The 19143-nt window shown below is 37.5% G+C and overlaps 1 protein-coding gene across 3 annotated transcripts; it reads left to right on the top strand.

Annotated features, from left to right (window-relative positions):
* The first annotated feature begins 2467 nt into the window (after positions 1-2467).
* Positions 2468-17219, top strand: lcp1 (lymphocyte cytosolic protein 1 (L-plastin)). Of its 3 annotated transcripts, none has more exons than XM_063005476.1 (16): positions 2468-2548; positions 7171-7242; positions 7659-7822; positions 7979-8102; positions 9653-9785; positions 10669-10750; positions 11002-11167; positions 11393-11535; positions 11639-11734; positions 11855-12050; positions 12662-12740; positions 12822-12936; positions 13204-13337; positions 13506-13626; positions 14399-14523; positions 16733-17219. In XM_063005476.1, the coding sequence occupies exons 2-16, from the start codon at positions 7176-7178 to the stop codon at positions 16863-16865; spliced, it is 1878 nt and encodes a 625-aa protein (XP_062861546.1). In that variant the 5' UTR covers positions 2468-2548; positions 7171-7175; the 3' UTR covers positions 16866-17219. The 3 variants fall into 3 exon arrangements, with proteins under 3 accessions (XP_062861546.1, XP_062861547.1, XP_062861548.1); XM_063005477.1 differs by having other exon boundaries at positions 2494-2548; positions 7174-7242; XM_063005478.1 differs by lacking the exon at positions 2468-2548 and adding an exon at positions 5746-5800.
* The last annotated feature ends 1924 nt before the right edge of the window (positions 17220-19143 follow it).

Below are 19143 nucleotides of genomic sequence, written 5' to 3' on the forward strand. Positions count from 1 at the left end.
CTCTGTGTTCCCCCAGTAGGTGGGGCAGTGTGTCGGGGTCTGGGAGGGAGGTAAAGTTGGGGATGATGTTATTAAATTTAGTGAAGAATTGGGCCCGGATGTGGTGGTACTTGGTACACTGGGTGAGAAAGTGCAGCTCCGTCTGTACTGTACTGAGAGTGCAGTGCTGGCACAACCTCTCCTCCCGGGGCAGCCAGGACCGGGTGCGTCGCCCCGTCTCCAAGGCAAGGTCATGTGCGCTCAGTCTGTACCTGGTCAGGGTGTTTCTTAATTTAGGGTTGGATACTGTGCTCATATAATCTGCTGTCTGTTTAGGGCCAAATAACACTGCATTTTACTTTGAGCTTTAGTTTCAGTTTCCCAATAATTTAGATATTTAGTTTTGAGTCTTTGTGTAATTTGGTTCATTCTAATTGGGTTTGCAGATTTCTCCTGTTCCTGAGACACACACACACACACACACACACACACACACACACACACACACACACACACACCCTAAGGGCAATTTTGGTAGTTCCAATTAACCTGACTTCATGTATTTGGACTTTGGAAAGAAACTGGACCTCCAGGAGGAAAGCCAAGCAGACACTGGGAGAACATGCAAACATCACATGAAAAAGGACCCGGACCGTTACACCTGCAAATAAAACACAGGATCTTCTTACTGTGAGGCGAAAGTGCTACCCACTGCACCACAGCGCTTCCCCACAGCTTTTATTGTATTTGTTGTAAATAGTGATGGTTGTGCATATTTAAAAAATAATTAAATACAAAAATCCTTCTTTACAAAGCCACACTGTTGCAGAACAAGCAGAATAAAGCCTTGCATTGTGTGGCTGAAATAACCATGAACTTCGCTTTGATGGCTCTTCAAAATCTCAATACGGCTAGGCCCAGAAGAACTGATTTATGGATTTCTCTTAGTGTAACAGATTTTCAGATCAGCCACAGAATGTGTTAGGTGACAACAGTTTTCTAAAGTATCCAGAGTCCCTTTGGCCATATTCATCAGGGTTCTCATGCAGTGCCATCTGAGGGCTCAAAGGTCACACACATTAAACAGTAATTTCCAGCCTTGTCTTACATGGACTGAGATTTCTCCATTACTTGCAGTAGATGGGGACATACCTAAATTATTTGCAAGCTTGAAGTAAGAAGGTTTTGAGGTTTGAGGTTTTGGTGGATCATCCTTTTACACCCAATTCACCTGTCTATTGTGGAATGTTTCAAAACAATGTTATTGAAATAATCTATAAGCTTTTCACTCATTCTTTTTCTTTTTTTAACTGTATACAGGCATCAAATGCAATGCTTTTATATTTACAAAAAAACACCATTAAGTTGGTCAGCAAAAATATTAAAAGGCATTTCTTTGTACTTTGTCAGTTAAATAAGGGCTCCACTTAACATGAGCTTGTTTCATGCACCCCAACTTCTTAGTCCATGATGATGTAAATCTTGTGGCTTAGTTTTTGGATGCAGTCAAACCAGCCCTATTTACATGGGCACAGATGAGTCACCAGCTGGAGTCAGTTATTATTCCTAACAAGCTATGATACATTATAGGGCATACTACACAACTAAAAGTTGTTGAGTGTGTATATTTTGACCCAGCATATTTTATAATGTATCTCTGGATTACACTTCACACTCCACACCTGACCATATGGCAGTCTGAATCTGTGCACTAATGCATAGAGCCAGCTGGTAAGGTTGGTGGAGAAGAAGTAATAGACCCTGGCTGTTCTTGGTGAATCTTAATCTAAATTTCAGCATCTTGATAGCATTATACAGAATTTGTGCCTTTAACTGTCCAGTGCTGTAAAATAACTTGATTGCCTGCACACATGTAACAGATCAAAACTGCATTCATTTGTGTTTGGTATGGAAATGGGATTAAATAATCTTTCTAATTTATTAATACATCCACTGCACCTTGATTAGGTGTAGAGAATGCTTTTGAAGTGCACACTTTCCATCTGAGACTTCATAAAGCTTTCTACACCAGCAACATTAAATCTAAATTCCTGTATAGTTGTCATATTCTCAGAAAATCTACAATAAATGTATGCAAGAACTGTAATTAATGAAAGTTTTTTTTTTAATTTGGCAAAATGTCTTCAAATCATTTAAATCACGGAAAAAGAACAGTAGCAGAAGCAGAAGTAGCAGAAGTTCAATCAAAAGACTGTTAGGCCTGGTTATATCTGATTAAAAGATTTTGTCATTCACGTTTTTTAAAACAATAAAACAAACAAAAAAAGTCCAGTGTAGGATAAATTAATATGGGAGCCGATTTTACGTTTTGGGCTCGAACCTTACGTAAGCACCTTTAGGTGGTGACATTTTGAACGTGTCACTTTACTTACTTACAGATTGCCATATAAAGCCATCGTGATCAACGTTCCTGTTTTCGGCTGCCTGTTACTTCCTTCCTCTCTCATTTGAATAGATCTGTCGGTCCCCAGAGATACTCTGCACACTGCTTGTGTTAACGCAGAGAAACAAATAGAACAAACCGGACCCTCACATTAACCTTTTTCAGGTAAGACATCAGCTGCACCTGCTTCCAAAGGGAGTGCAAATGTGTTGTATCTTGTACAGATGTGTGTGTGGTTGTGTGATGATGACAGGTCTTGAGAAATGATTTATTGCTTAGTGATGGTGATGGACCACTGAATGTTCTACATCTATGTGGTTTAAATGCACAGAATCTATCACTGTGTTCTGTAGAATTGTTAAGTAGAGTTAATTCAGAAACAAATCTTTACATTTATAGGCTTTTTGTAAAGATCAGATCACAAGATAATTGCTTACACGATGTATATGTATGTACTTGTTTTAAGATATCTCAAGAACCTTTGTGTCACAAACAGAAATGTTGAAATGATGTGTGTCACAGAGTTGTATAAAGTAGGATTCAAAGCTTTGCTGTGCAGTTACAACTGTTACAGGAAGTTGTGGTTAAGCGTTGCTCTCAACAAGTTTGACATGCATCGCTTCATGCACAATTTTAGGTTTTGGTTGGTCACAAAGTGCCACACTAAACAAATGTACAGCTATATTGGAGATTTTTAAAAAAGTGGAAAGTTATGACAACACCGCATGCATATGCATTTTTTGGTAGCTTAGAAGGTTGTGTTTTCTGCTAATTATATGGCTAAGTGGTCCAGAATTGACACTTTTAGGCTTGCCTTAAGTCTGCAGCTGATTACTTTAGTCAGCAGTAGTAAAAGCAGTCAATGGCAATGTAGAGCTTGCTTGACTGTGGACACTGCCAGCCATGGTACATCGGTTCTTGGATTCAAATGAACTATTCAGACAAATTTTATTCCCCCTGATCTTGGCATGAAACCAATGGTTTATGAACTCTGTGTAGTCTAGGTCTGTTATATGGGTGCAAAGCAGTAACCAAATATTTTCAGTTATAGCCAATAGGAAAATAAAGGAGCACTATATGCTTCATCAAATCCATGGTCTAAGTTGTTAAATGTATATTTGAACCCACTAGAAACTTAGAAAACATGAAGACTTTTCATTCACTCAGCCATCGAAAAAGAACTGCAGCAAATAGCATTAACATCCTAAGTCATTGCATGCAGGTGCTTAACAAGTGTGTAAACGTTTGATCTTAATTGTATAATAGTGTAGCATAACATTAATAATATTTCAGATAGTGACTAACATCTTTTTACAAAGTACTGCCATCAAGTGCATTTAAAAAGGAGCTTATACAGGCCCACTGAGCAACTTCCGTTTTCTAGTTTCATACTAAAGACGAGCACGTTGACAGGAACTGGGTGTTATTCTAAAGCGCCTAAAGGTCTCGAATGAAGATGTAGGTGAAAATTGAACTCGGTTCAAATCTTCTCAGCCTGCTTGTTCTTCCCTTTCCTGTGTTAACACCCAACTCATAAACCTCCCCTTTTATGAGAATAAAATGAGGTATGATTAGTGTACTCAGTGATACCACTGACATTTGTGACCTGATTGTAAAAGCTTTGTGATTATTAGGAAAAGGAATATCACCTGAAGAAAGGACTACTATCACACTGAGAGCTATTGGCTCAGGTCAGCTTTATCAGGCCATCAAACATCTTTATTGTCTGACAAATAGCCATGGAAGCGTGTGAGTAAAAAGGAAAAAGATTTGCATAGACACACAATAGGAATAGAACTAAATCTGTATTTCCGCAGACAGAGGCCTTCAATGGTTGGCAATGGTCATTTTGTTCTCATGGCTAAATTGGATTACTTTAATTTGCAGAGATCTTTTCAAGAGCATAACTGGCCAATAATTCATCCTTTTAAATCCGCCTGTATTTAAGGTCAAACAAGTTCGTGTATTCTGATAAAAGCTGCATATTACTCTACAATGTCCTTGTGCTGCCTCTGTCTATCTTATTTGTTTTGAAATAATAAACATTTATTTCATATTGCTCTGCCCTTTTTGCTTTCTTAGATTTTAAAATACGACTGCTAGAATTTATAGCCACAAGTGCATAGCCTCAAGATCTAGCAGTTGTGTCGGGCCAAGGACATCTCTTAAAACTGTAATTAACCCCTAACAGGCTAGATACAGTTGAGTTTAGGTGTTCAAACTGTTGGTGTTTAAATAATATTTTCTAAAATGTGTTGGTACGTTGTTTTATCAATATTAATCCTCACTAAAAATCTCCACCAAACTTTACATCTAGTACTATACTAATTAATGTAGTATTCCCTAAAACATTCCTATGTTTATATTTCTTTGGACTTTTGTAGCTTATTCCAAACATAGACGAGTTTTAGTCCTTTTTGAAAGCTTGTACAATATATATTTTATATCCAAGCTAATCTTTATCCTATTGTTTATTCCTTCTCCTTTGAAGCCAAGAATAGGTTCAGCTCTAGCAAGACAAACTGAATTTATTTAACTGATTTTTTATTATTACCTATCTAACTACCAATTTGTCATTTGATATTGCTTCCAGGTACTTTAAAAAAAGAAAACAGAAAATAGTGGCCATGTAGTAAAAGATAAACAGTGGTATTTTAGAGGATGTTCTTCAAAAGTTTCTTAACAAAAGGTTCCTTAATGTACCGCTTTAAACATGAAAAGAAGAACCAAGGTTTTCGGTTCTGCTTTGGCCATGCATTTATAGGGTTTAACACCTTAAATGGAGATAAGCCATGTCTTGAGACACAAAAACTTTATAGAAAATATTCATTAAAACTATGAGCATGTGTAATGTACAAGTTAAGTAGCTACAATTCTGTGACTTCACGAAAAGCTTGGTGAGATCACAATTAAATCAGGATACATTTCCAAATTATCCTGATTTAAATGCATATTGTTGGCACAAGCGTTATACTTTTAGTAAGACAAAATTTTATGTTTGGTTCCTTCTAACTTATTTGGAGGAATCAATATGTTTTAAAATTGATCAATTTTTCTGTTTTTATCATTATTAAAAAAAAACTAATGGCAATATAAGTGTTCTTCTAGAGCAATATCCAAACCTATTAAACCAGAATCAAATCCAGCATACAGCTGTGGATCTAACATATAAATGTTTGACAAGAAGAAAAGCCAACATTAAATGTATGTTTTTGTTTTAAGGATTAACAAGGTAATTCATGTATTTTTGTAAGATTTCATGTCTTGAGTAAAAGGCCAGGTTTTCTGAGTCAGGACCTTCTGAGCTAAAGCAGACCAGTCATTTTTTCCACAGGCTCAGCAGTGGTCCTTTTGGTCCATAACCTGCTCACCAACACAGAACCCTAGCTGCTAAGCTACAACTGTACTGATTTGAAAGTAAGTTTTCATGGATTCCATGAAACAAACTATGAGCAGTTCATTATGGGAAACTGCATGACTTTATGAGAAACAATTTAAGATTCAAACTCCACTTATAAAACGGATAGTTCCGGTCCTAAAATCTGATTGGCTGAGCCGCGTTCGAAGCCGTTGTAAAATCCCCGATAAACGCACACCTAGGACCACCTCACATCATTCCATATTAATACGCCACTGAATAGAAAAGTTAATGTTATTTTTGCCCTCATGTTGCCTAGCAACACTGTTAATCGAACTATTTTGCGTCGCGGAAGAACGCTTTATTGTAAGTTTATACACAATAAATACATTTATGAATTAAACATTGTTGTATTTATTATATTTTATTTGACCGCCGTTTTATAAAAGCAATAAGCCACTCGAGACCGTACGTTACTGTTACGATTTTAGCACGGGGAAAGAAGTTTTAGGCACTCCGCTTCGCGTCGTGCCAAAAACGTCATCCCCGTGCTAAAATCACAGTAACGTACGGCCTCTCGTGGCTTATTGCTTTAGTAGACACTCTTTCGCTCTCTTCCTCTCCCCCTACAAACTAGTCATTGCCCTATGACCAACCACTAAACCAAAAAAAGCATCATTTATGTCATTTAGCAATAGGTTGAAAATAGTTGTGAGGGATTTTATTTTAAGTTTAAGGTATTGCACATCATACATTATTTTACATCACTGCTCTTCATGCGAGGAAGTGTGTCAGAGATCAACTGAACCCATGATTTCCAGTGACATACACTTACAATGAACAACCATGGATGGACATGTCATGTTTAACAATCTTAATCATTTCTGCTGTTCTTTTTCTGAGACTAAATAATTGGAAGAAATGCTTTTGTGTCATTTTTTAATTGTGGATTTTCTTCAAATAAACCATGTGTCTTTTAATGTAAGCTGTCAAACTACCTCTTTGTATATGTGCACAGAAGAGTCACTAGGTATTCCACTAGTTATCACAATATACTGATTTCATATTACAAAAAAGGAATTAAGCCTCTGTATGATCAATATGCTGTATGTGGACCTCAGACAATGAATGACAATAACTAACAATGAACCTAAAGAAGAAATCAGTCAGTCATAGAAAAAGTAGCAGTAGTCATAATATTGATATTACTGACATTGACAAACTTTTATAAACATAAACATTTATAAACAATATAGGACATATACATTTCAGGACTATAATTGTAGAAAACCATAATTTAATGTCAATTATGCCCAACCCTTTCTGTACGCCATATTTGTAGGTAGTTAAAGCTAGTTTAGACTTCTGTGTCCTGCTTTTGTGTTTCCATATAAGAAGTAACCCATATGTTTATTAATTGTGAAAATAGCAGCAATGGCCGGCACAGCACCGATATCATCTGAAGAGCTGGAGGATCTGAGAGAGGCCTTCAGCAAAGTTGGTAAGTAAAGAATTTCTGAAAAATTACTTGGCAGTGGTTTTTAAAAGAGTTTTTAACAGTGTTATGGTGTAGTGTGGATGCTTTCTTGCATTTCCATTAGAATAGTTCATTGACTTCTTTCCATGTTGGTGTGAAAGCTAAAGAAAGGTGGTAGTTGTGAAAAAAAAAGCTGTCTCTATTTCAAAAAATGTTTCTCTTCAAATGATTAAGAATAGGTCGAATGAGACAAAAAGGTTGTAACGATGTGGGTAAAAACGTGTCAGCTTGTTCACGAACCTGATAATTAGGACCAGATTGCAGTAATTGCACCAATTCAAAACAAAATCAAAAACGCCAACCAATGCAGAGGTAATGATGAAATGTTGAATTGTTCATGATGAATAAATCACAGTGTTTGATCTTCAACTTCCTTCCAGATCTGGATTCTAATGGCTACATTAGCACAGATGAGCTGACTGAGCTGTTTAAGGTCGCTAATCTTCCTTTGCCTGGTTATCGAGTTCGTGAAATCATCGAGGAGCTCAGCCGAACCATGGACCAAAATAATGATGGCAAGATCACATTCGATGAGTTTGCAAAGGTTAGGCCATATTTCCTCAAAGTTCAAGATCATAGTGTGATAAAGGTCCTCCAGATGCTCATAACAACATAACACCATTATGGTCTCTTACTTAGTCAAGGTCACAAGTGTTAAAGTTTCACTCATGGTATGGTATGTTATCCTGTGCTACTACAGGTCTTTAGCCAGCTGAAGAACTCAGAGGTGGCAAAAACATTCCGAAAGGCTATCAACAAGAAGGAGGGAATCTGTGCTATAGCAGGAACCTCGGAGCAATCCGGCACTCAGCATTCATACTCAGGTCTGAAAAAGCACAATTTATATCAGTACATCATTCTAAACTGAACCCTAACCACAAGGTTTTTAATGTAGAAATTTACCCTAATCTCTGTCAACTCTACCATAACTATAATAGCTCTATCTAAAGTAACCTTAAATTTAACCTAAAGTTTAATACACCTATTTCTGACACCAATAATATTTTCTGTCTGTCAATTCTACCATAACTTCAGGAATCCAATTTCTAGTAACCCTAACCTAACCCAAACCATAATTACAGTGTTTTCTTACCTTATACACAGTAACTTTGACCTCTCTAACCCTAACCTATACCTTTTGTAACCATAACCTTACCCTCAGTAAGCTTTACCTCAATAAACTTTTAAAACCCGAAACTCAATCTTTACCTCAGTAACCAAAAACTTAACCTCAGTAACCCTAGCCGTAACCTTTTACCTTAGTAAACCTAACATTAAACTCTTTACCTTTACCTCAGTAAATTTCACCTCTATAACCCTAAACTCAACCTTTACCTTATTACACCTAACCTTAAACTCAGTAACCTTTACCTCAGTAACCTTTACCTCAGTAACCTTAACCTTTATAATCCTTACCTTAACCATTACCTCAGTAGCCAAAACCTTAACCTTTTACTTTAGTAAACCTAACCTTAACCATTACCTCAGTAGCCAAAACCTTAACCTTTTACTTTAGTAAACCTAACCTTAACCATTACCTCAGTAACCAAAACCTTAACCTTTTACTTTAGTAAACCTAACATTTTACATTTTCAGCAGACGCTTTTATCCAAAGCGACTTACACAATGAGCTGAACACGATGAGCAATTGAGGGTTAAGGGCCTTTGCTCAGGGAGCCAACAGTGGCAACTTGGTGGTGGCAGGGCTTGAACCGGCAACCCTCTGTTTACTAGTCCAGTACCTTAACCACTGAGCTATCACTGCCCTACCTAACCTTAATCATTACCTCAGTAACCAAAACCTTAACCTTAGTCACTTTAAGCTCTGTACCCGTCCTTTACCTTAATAACCCTAACCTTAAATTCAGCAGCCTTCACCTCAGTAAACTTAACCTCTATAACCCTTACCTCAGTAACCATACCATTAACTTCAGTAACCTTAATATTAAACCCAGAAACCACATGTATTTCATGAGTGAAACCAGTTGTTTTTCACTGTCACAGCCCACCTAAAAAAATAGAAACTCTAATTTAAAGCCCAAAAATTATTTGTAGTTATTGTATATATTGTCCACCTAGATTATTGCTCTGGATTGTCCAGTGTAATTAATTATTCGTAAAGCATTGGGGACCTTAAACAAAGAACAAAATGCACAGGTGAACACAATTGTGATGGAAATTCATTAAAACAAATATTTGTGTTTTATTATTTTCTGAGAGCTAATGTACCGTAGTTAAAGATCAGATTTATTTCATATTTTAAAGATGAAAGCCAAAACACCTATTTATAAAACACGTAAAGTTTTAGTTACGAAGGATGTCACAGTTCTGGAGGTGACTGTATAACCTACCAGACTTGATATGTTTTGTATAGAGGAAGAAAAGGTAGCGTTTGTGAACTGGATCAACAAGGCTTTAGAGAAGGACCCTGACTGCAAGCATATTCTCCCAATGGACCCCAGCTCAGACGACTTGTTCACCGCAGTAGGAGATGGCATTGTGCTCTGGTATACTTACATACATTCATACATACATATGTACACATGCACAGTTGGATTTGTTTATACAAATCGTGTTTTAAGCATGCATATTTCACCTTATGTAGTATTTAGCAGTGGACAGTTTTTAATTAGAGAGTGTTATTGGATTGATGTATTTGATATTTATGTCTATATATATAGTAACAACTTCCTTTCATAACACTTTCTCTGACTTCCTTCGACCGACATCATGGCACCTCATTGTGTCACTGCCACTAATTTGAGAACCACTTCTATATCACATGATAGCCACCAAGCTGGGTGATGTGGGCTAACGTGGTTATTCGCTGCTGATTCATTACACAATATACCAACCTTAAATTAATTGGTGTTTTATGAAACACATTACAATGAGCTGAAAAGAATAGACAACTGTTAAGATCAAATTTAAAATCAAACTAGCTGATTATATTTATCTTAAGCTCTATTGTTGTTTATCATTTGTTGTGATTCAGCAAAATCAGTACCATTCCAGTTGTGGTGTGCATGCACACTTCTATTTACTGGTTACATAAAGGAAAACCATCCCCTATTTTATTTTGTATTAAAACACACACACATTTATGATAAAGACAAATAAAACTCGACCGGTACCATCATTACAGCTTTAAAAGAAATCCCCAGGCTACATTTTTATGAAACATTATGCACATCCTTTATTCTACCACATTAGTTTTTGGGAGCTGAGATACAGAGGCACGGCTGGTCAGATTATGTAAATGGTTTTAAAGAAAAACTGTGTATAATATTGCACAGCCTTTTCACACTGTGCCTGTTCTGCTGTTTTTGCTTAGTCAGAAGCAGAAGCTGATTTATATTACTGCTAATCTTACTGTTTTTTTCTCTACAGTAAAATGATCAACTTGTCCATCCCTGACACTATTGATGAGAGAACCATCAATAAGAAGAAACTCACACCTTTTACTATTCAGGTAATAAAAAACTAAAATTGTTCAAAACATGGGCACAATTAACCAAATTTTTTTTCTAGTTGGAGGGGAAATAAAAAGCAAAAAAAATGCACATACATCTCTGTTAATTGTTACCTGTTAATGGCCATTGATTAACGTAGTAAATATTGACATATATTATTTCTTTTAGTCCGTACTGATTTCAACAAAAAAAGAACTGATGTTCATGTTAAATGTTGCTGACTTGCTGCTGATTTTGTGTTTGTGTGTAGGAGAATCTAAATCTGGCTCTGAACTCAGCTTCAGCTATTGGTTGCCATGTTGTGAACATTGGAGCAGCGGACCTGAAGGAAGGCAGACAACATTTGGTTCTCGGGCTTCTTTGGCAGGTCATCAAAATCGGCTTGCTTGCAGATATTGAGATCAGCAGGAATGAAGGTACACACACACACACACACACACACACACAAACAATAATTGTATAACTCTGAGTAGCACTAATAGAACACTGTTTATCCAAACAATAAAAAAGGTTAGCCTTCCAAATAGAATGTGACTAAAGTGTTGATACGTTATTGTTCTTAAATGTTGCAATATATATTTTTTAAAAGAATATCGTTATGACTAGTCTGAACATTATTTTGTGTTTGTCCATGTGTACAGCTCTAATCGCTCTGCTGAGGGATGGTGAGAGTCTGGAGGACCTAATGAAGCTGTCCCCTGAGGAACTGCTCCTGCGGTGGGCCAATTACCACCTGGAACAGGCTGGCTGCTCGAAAATTAACAACTTCAGCTCTGATATTAAGGTGCAGACATTAAAAAAAAAAAAAAAAGAAGAACAATCTAGCCTTTTGCTATTCCTCAAATGAGTTCTGATCAGTAGTACATTTACTGGTTTTGTCTTTTTAGGACTCAAAAGCCTATTACAACATCCTGAACCAAGTGGCTCCTAAAGGAGATGAAGAAGGCATCCCTCCTATTCCTATTGATATATCCGGAATAAGGGTAAACTAAACCTTTTTTGTTTTGCAGACCCGTTAACAGGCCACTGGCCATTAAGAGGTTATAGCTGTATAGATTTAGAGTTATTGTATTATTGTTGTTGCTGTCTGTCAATCTGTACAGGAAAAAGACGACCTAAAAAGAGCAGAGCTCATGCTGGAGCAGGCAGATTGCCTTGGTTGCCGCCAGTTTGTCACAGCGAATGATGTTGTACGTGGAAATCCCAAGCTTAACTTGGCTTACGTGGCCAACCTTTTCAACAAATATCCTGCTCTAAAGAAGCCAGAAAACCAAGACATCGACTGGAGCTCCATTGAAGGTGGGTTCCTAACCAAAACACTGTGACACTGTGCTTCAAAGCTTTGTTCTTTGTTACATGGTCAGTTCATTGTTTAATTTGATCATACTTGTCATGAGTGTAAAAAGTCTAATTTTAGCTTTAACAACACAACACCCCAATCTACGTGTTTCATTTAGTCCCTTTTTCTTTCAAAAGTTGACATTTTTTAATTAATTTCACATTTTATTACAATATCTGTAATTTTGCTTTTTTTGAAAAAGACATAAAAAACTATTTCATTGGCATTATGTCATATTATTAGGCAGCTTACTTTAGTTGTTGGGATAATGACTGGTCTTACCTGGGCATTTCTTTTAAAAACTTAAGCTCCTTAATGTCATGCTTAGAAGCTCGGCTGGCCTAATCCGCTCACTTTGCTTTTCTCCTAAAAGTAAACACCTTTAAAATACAGTTTCATGTCAACATTTCTATTTTTTCAAATAGTGAAAACCTTTGAAAAAGTACATTCGAAACCATTTGACACTGTTTATTATAAAGCATCTGCTTCAGCATACAATTGGTCGAAACATTCATGTACAACAGGACAGTTTTATATCATCAGTATGTATTTTATATATTTTTTTTTTCAGGTGAAACCAGAGAGGAACGCACTTTCCGCAACTGGATGAACTCCCTTGGGGTGAATCCTCGCGTGAACCATCTCTATGTGTAAGATTTGTCATTTTCCTTTCCAACAAAACTTTGAGAAGGATGAAATGATTAGGGATTGATTATGTATTTCTGTTACAGAGACCTGGCTGATGCTTTGGTCATTTTCCAGCTCTATGAAAAGATCAAAGTTCCCGTAGACTGGGACAGAGTGAACAAACCACCATATCCCAAACTTGGCAGCAACATGAAGAAGGTACATGGCATTTAGCAGACACTTTTATCCAAAGCGACTTACAGTTGTTACCAAATACAATTGATCACTTGAGGCTTAAAGGCCCCAACAGTGGCAACTTAGAGATGGTGGGGCAACTTGCTGATTGCTAGTCCAGTACCTTAACCACTGAGCTACCAGTGGCTGTTAAATGTTAAGTTCAATCTATACAGCACTTTCCAACTTTCAAAAACTTGAAACTAGACTAAGTGTTGGCTGACTCTGTATTGATGTTGTTTTGGTTGGCAGCTGGAAAACTGTAACTATGCAGTGGAACTGGGTAAAAAGGAGGCAAAGTTTTCTTTGGTGGGCATCGCTGGGCAGGACCTGAACGAGGGCAACCGCAAACTTACACTCGCTTTGCTCTGGCAGCTCATGAGGAGGTGAGGATTTTGGCATTAAGAAGACAAAGTGATTAACCCGTATGTTTTATGTTTTGTAACAAAATGTTTTTGTTATTAATGTTACAGATGTGGCACAGCTGGGCATATTTGTTTGTGCTGTTGAGGTGTGGTAAATTTCTAAAAGACTGTTGGTGTTTGGTTCTTCAGGTACACACTGAACATCCTGGAGGAACTCGGAGACGGACAGAAGGTCAATGATGACACCATTGTCAGCTGGGTGAATGATACGCTTACTCAAGCTGAAAAGAAAACCATCAGTGGATTCAAGGTACCAAATCTGACTTTTCACATTCTTATGATTTACAGGTTTGTGGTTCAGCGCTGAGATGGTTGGGTGTGACATAGATAGGGATTTCAATTTGAATTTGGCAATATATTGGTTATTCCAATAGTAATAACTGTGAAAGCTCTGTGGTTGACCAAAATTACCACCTAACCCTAATGCTTGCAATGTATAAAATAAAATGCATTAAAATAAATGTACAGTAATTTAAAACTGAAGGTTTAAATAACATACAGTTTTAGCTGTACTATGGTAAATGATCTTTTTGGCAGGCAGCGTGGGTACATTTAATTGTACAAATTAGCCATTTTTGGCATCTACCTGTTGCCAGGTTACACTTACTGTAGTACTCATACTAGATTTGGCTGGAATTAGAAATAATGTACACCCTTAAAAAAAGAACCTACATACAGCACTATATGCATGTAATATAGTACTAAAAACAATGTTTGTATACTGTTTTATTGGTGATTTCACACAGGAAATGACCAATTACCAAATATGTGGTAAACTAAGTGCTTGATAAATATATTAATTTATTAACATCCTAAGCTTCAAGGATCTTTTATTTTTACATTATGCACTTGTCATAGAAAAAGGCAACAGCATTGTAAGTCGCCAAAAATGATGTTAACATATGGTTTGTTTGCTAATTGTGATAATGTTGTGATAAAGTTCAGTTTTACACCATTTAACATGAACTAGTTTAATAAAGTTTGGTCGGGGGAAAGCTAAACTAGTTCTATGGCTCCTGCAGGATGGATCCATCAGCAGCAGCTTGCCTGTCCTGGACCTCATCGACGCCATTCAGCCGGGCTCAATCCGCTATGATCTGGTCAAGACTGAAGATCTCAATGATGATGAAAAACTCAACAACGCCAAGTATGTACCGTTAACCAGGTTTTTTTAGATACCCATTCTTATGAAACTTACTGAACACAAATTAAAAAACGCAAGAAACATAAACAATAAATTATTTATTAAACAACTAAGTCGGAAGATGAATAAAGTCATGGAAAAGCTGTTATTGTATCAAATTATTGGCCTTTATTAAGCAAAGAAAACAACTAAGGAGAGCAGAAGAAGAGGCTTAAGAACTCTTTAATGTATTATTAAAACCTGGCAGGATCGTGGTGAACTGAACATTTAATCACTTGAAGCTGAATCGTAAAAAAAATCACCAGCAGAACTGGCTTTGTTAATAGTGGTAATAGTTTGTTTGTTTAATAGGATTTTAACGTCATGTTTTACACTTTGGTTACATTCATGACAGGAATGGTAATTATTCGTTACACAAGATTTATCAGTTCACAAGGTTATATCAAACTCCAATTCACCTCACTTGCATGTCTTTGGGCTGTGGGAAGAAAACCGGAGCACCCGGAGGAAACCCACGCAGACACAAGGAGAACATGCCATCTCCACAGAAAAAGGAGAAAAAAACCTGGATGGCCCCATCTGGGGATTGAACCCAGGACCTTCTTGCTGAGTGGTAATACTAAAACTACAATTTAAAGAAAGCTAATGAGGCTAATCGGGAAAAAGGCTTTAATTTACAAGGGAGCACAAAGATTGGGCTCTGGAGCAATGGAAAAAGGTCATGTGGTCTGACACTTCTAAATGCCCACAGTACATTTTTTCTTCCCTAATAGAATGAGCATATTTCAGAATGAAATTGTTAGAGTGGTTCCGGGGGCATGGGGAATCATTTTCATATTATCAATTAGCCACCACAGAGTCCGGACCTTAACCTTATTAAAAGTCTTCGGGGTGTGCTGGAAAATAGTTAACAGAGTGGATTGAATATTCTGTTATCAGTACAACATCTCTGCCTAAAAATAAATGCAACTCTGGACAGAAATAAATGTTGTGATGTTATATAATGTTGTCGAAACAATGCCATAGTAAACGTATGCTGTAATGAAAGCTAAATGAGGTCAAATGAAATATTATTGAGTCAGCAGCATTGGATGATTTCATTTGCAGGCTCTCAGACTTATGAGGCTCAGAACTGGTTCCATTTTTAAATAGTCTTGAATTATACACCGATCAGCCATAACATTAAAACCACCTCCTTATTTCTACACTCACTGTCCATTTGATCAGCTCCACTTACCATATAGAAGCACTTTGTAATTCTACAATTACTGACTGATCTGTTTCTCTGCATGCTTTGTTAGCCCTCTTTCATGCTGTTCTTCAATGGTCCGGACCCCCACAGGACCACCAAAAAATAGGTATTATTTAGGTGGTGGATCATTCTCAGCACTGCACTGACACTGACATGGTGGTGGTGTGTAAGCGTGTGTTGTGCTTGTATGAGTGGATAAGACACAGCAGCGCTGACTGCCCTCACTGTCACTGCTGAACTGAGAATAGTCCACCAACCAAAAATATCCAGCCAACAGCACACCATGGGCAGCATCCTGTGAACCATTGATGAAGGTCTAGAAGATGACCAACTCAGACAGCAGCAATAGATGAGCGATCGTCTCTGACTTTACATCTACAAGGTGGACCAACTAGGTAGGAGTGTCTAATAGAGTGGACAGTGAGTGGACACGGTATTTAAAAACTCCAGCAGCGCTGCTGTGTCTGATCCACTCATACCAGCACAACACACACTAGCACACCACCATGTCATTGTCACTGCAGTGCTGAGAATGATCCACCATCTAAATAATACCTACTCTGTGGTGGTCATGTGGGGGTCCTGACCATTGAAGAACAGGGTAAAAGCAGGCTAAAAAGGTATGCAGAGAAACAGATGGACTACAGTCAGTAATAGTAGAACTACAAAGTGCTTCAATATAGTAAGTGAAGCTGATAAAATGAACAGTGCGTGTAGAAACAAAAAAGTGGTTTTAATGTTTAATGTTTTAATTCAATTTCTAAAATTTAGAGTGCTATACAACCATTACAGTATACTGTATATTAACTGGTTTATGTTTAAAACTTTCTCCTGTGTGCTTTACTGGCAAGTAAATCAGTGATAATATGGCAATAAGCTTGAGATCTGAAGTATGTTAATATTGAACCATTAAAATAATAAGAACATATGTGAAGTCTGACATTTCAATTTACATTCTAGGTACGCCATCTCAATGGCCAGGAAGATCGGAGCTCGGGTTTACGCTCTTCCAGAAGATCTGATGGAAGTCAAGCCCAAAATGGTCATGACCGTCTTCGCCTGTCTCATGGCCCGAGGAATGAAAAGAATTTAGCATGGGTGCTAACCAAATGTATACACCAATCACAATTCTCTGCCTACTATGTAACAAACCATTTTATGCTTGTTGTCATAAAATAACTTGTGACCTTACTGGAGGAAAAAACATGGCTGGAAATCGCAGGACTGGAATGTGCAGTGTTGTTTTTTAAGTGTTTCTTTTTTACTAATATAAGCTTTTTCCAATGCGAACATGACATACTAGTGTAACAGAGTTGTATTAGTAAGCATGAAAAACTGCTAAATGTTTTATTCATTTCCACATTATTCATGCAATGCTAACATGGTTAATGCAGATGTGGACTTGTTACAATCAGAAGTAAATAAAATCTTTGATAGTTTTCTATTACACTTTGTTTGTCTCTTTTGTTGAGTATAGAATATGTGGGAAATAGTGGATATACCCAGAAAGATTTGATTGAGCTGTTTTGGCATAATGTTTCCTAAAATGCACATTTTTCTAGTGACTGAATAACACATTTTATCTAAAGGGGAAAAAAGAGCCACTCAGGTGGTGCAGCGGTAAAACACGCTAGAACACATTAGCTGCGTCCGGAATAGCATACTTCCATACTCAATAGTACACGAAATGAGTACGCGAGAGTGGTTAGTATGTCCGAATACATAGTATAAATAAAGAGGTACGCGAGAAGTACCCGGATGACGTACTTATTGGGCAGCCTTGTTCGAGTATGCAAGCGATGCACACTTGCGGTCCGCTAATGTATCCCATAATGCAACTGGAGCTGCGTAGGCGTTCAAAGCGGAATAAGAAACAAGAAAGATGCGGAAAACGGAGTCCTCTGTTCACAAGTCTAAGTAAGATAAATAAAATAAAACATTTTAAAGACGAATAAATAACAAAAACACGATAAATATCCAAAATTTTGGCGAGTGGGGTTTGTAATGAGTCTGTAACTATGGTGATATTACGTCATCACGTCCTTACGTCATCACTTGACGTTGGCAAGATGGCGCATGTAGTACGTAGCGGTGTTGTGTGCATACTGCATACTTCTGTACTGAAAGTATGTACTTTTTTACCGGCCAAGTAGTGCATACTTCCTCCAATCTAGTACGTACTCTGTAAGTATGCGATTCCGGACGCAGCTATTGTTTCAAATCTCAGCTCTGGCTACATTAACAACGACTGGCTGTTGTTCACACAGGGTGGGAAAGCTGGACCAGGGCTCCTCATCATAACTGATAACAGTTACAACCCCTGCTGGCCTGCACATTAGTCGATCAGGGATAATGCGTTGACCAGGGTGTGGCACTCTGTACACTAATCCATATATGAACTCGCCCAGTGCAGGTGAAAAGATGCAGTCGGTACTGCACACAAGTCTGTTACGGTGCTCCTCAGTCAGCAGTGGAGGGTCGTCAGTAGAGAGAAAGCATAATGCAATCAGGATAATTGGATATGACTAGATTAGGGAGAAAATTGGGGGGAAATCAGGTCGCTGGGTGAAAAAGAAGGACCTGATATAAAAAGCAGGAGCAGGTTTCTTTCTTTCTGTCTGTGGACAGTAATACCCGTGTTCCAGCAGCATGTTATTCACAGCAGACCTGTTTTTTTGGCTTCTCGAATTACACCCAACCACCCAAATTTTCTGTAGGAAAGCTAAACAGCATTATTACACTTTGTACACCATCTAATTATTAATCAGAGTTGATTAACGGCTATTTTTCCTGCTGTTTAAAAAGCCCACAATTACCCTGTGAAAGAACTTATTTTTATTATAACATCATACTTCTTCTTCATTCACACAAAATAGCCCATTAGAAATCTTTAAAATCCTGAGACAGCCGCGACGTACAAATCCCTTACAAGTGTAGGCAAAGTTGTAAGTATTTATTACATTATTAGTTCTTGCTGCTGTTGACTGATTCTAACAAGACATTATTAATCTGTACAGCAAAACGTAAGCTTTTGTATGACACAGTTTACAGAAACATGTTCACTTTTGATAAGCTCTGTGCTGTGTACAGTTTAGCTGTCTTACTTTCACTGCTTTAGTTGACAGGTGTTTGGTTTACATTTTATATACCTGTACCAAATGAGACAACTCTGACCCCAAGAGGGGGCTATTGGGGGCCTTGCCTTTGTGTTATGCTTTAACAAGTGACACTCTTGGCATACTAGGCGTCCACTGAGTTCAAAGAGCAGAACTGTGCACTGATTTACTATCTGCAAAGGATAAATAAGATTATCGAAACTAATTTAAGGTACATGATACACCTTATATTAACTCTATGTACTTTCCCTTGTC

Source organism: Trichomycterus rosablanca, chromosome 12 (genome assembly GCF_030014385.1).
Source record: "Trichomycterus rosablanca isolate fTriRos1 chromosome 12, fTriRos1.hap1, whole genome shotgun sequence".
Taxonomy (NCBI): domain Eukaryota; kingdom Metazoa; phylum Chordata; class Actinopteri; order Siluriformes; family Trichomycteridae; genus Trichomycterus; species Trichomycterus rosablanca.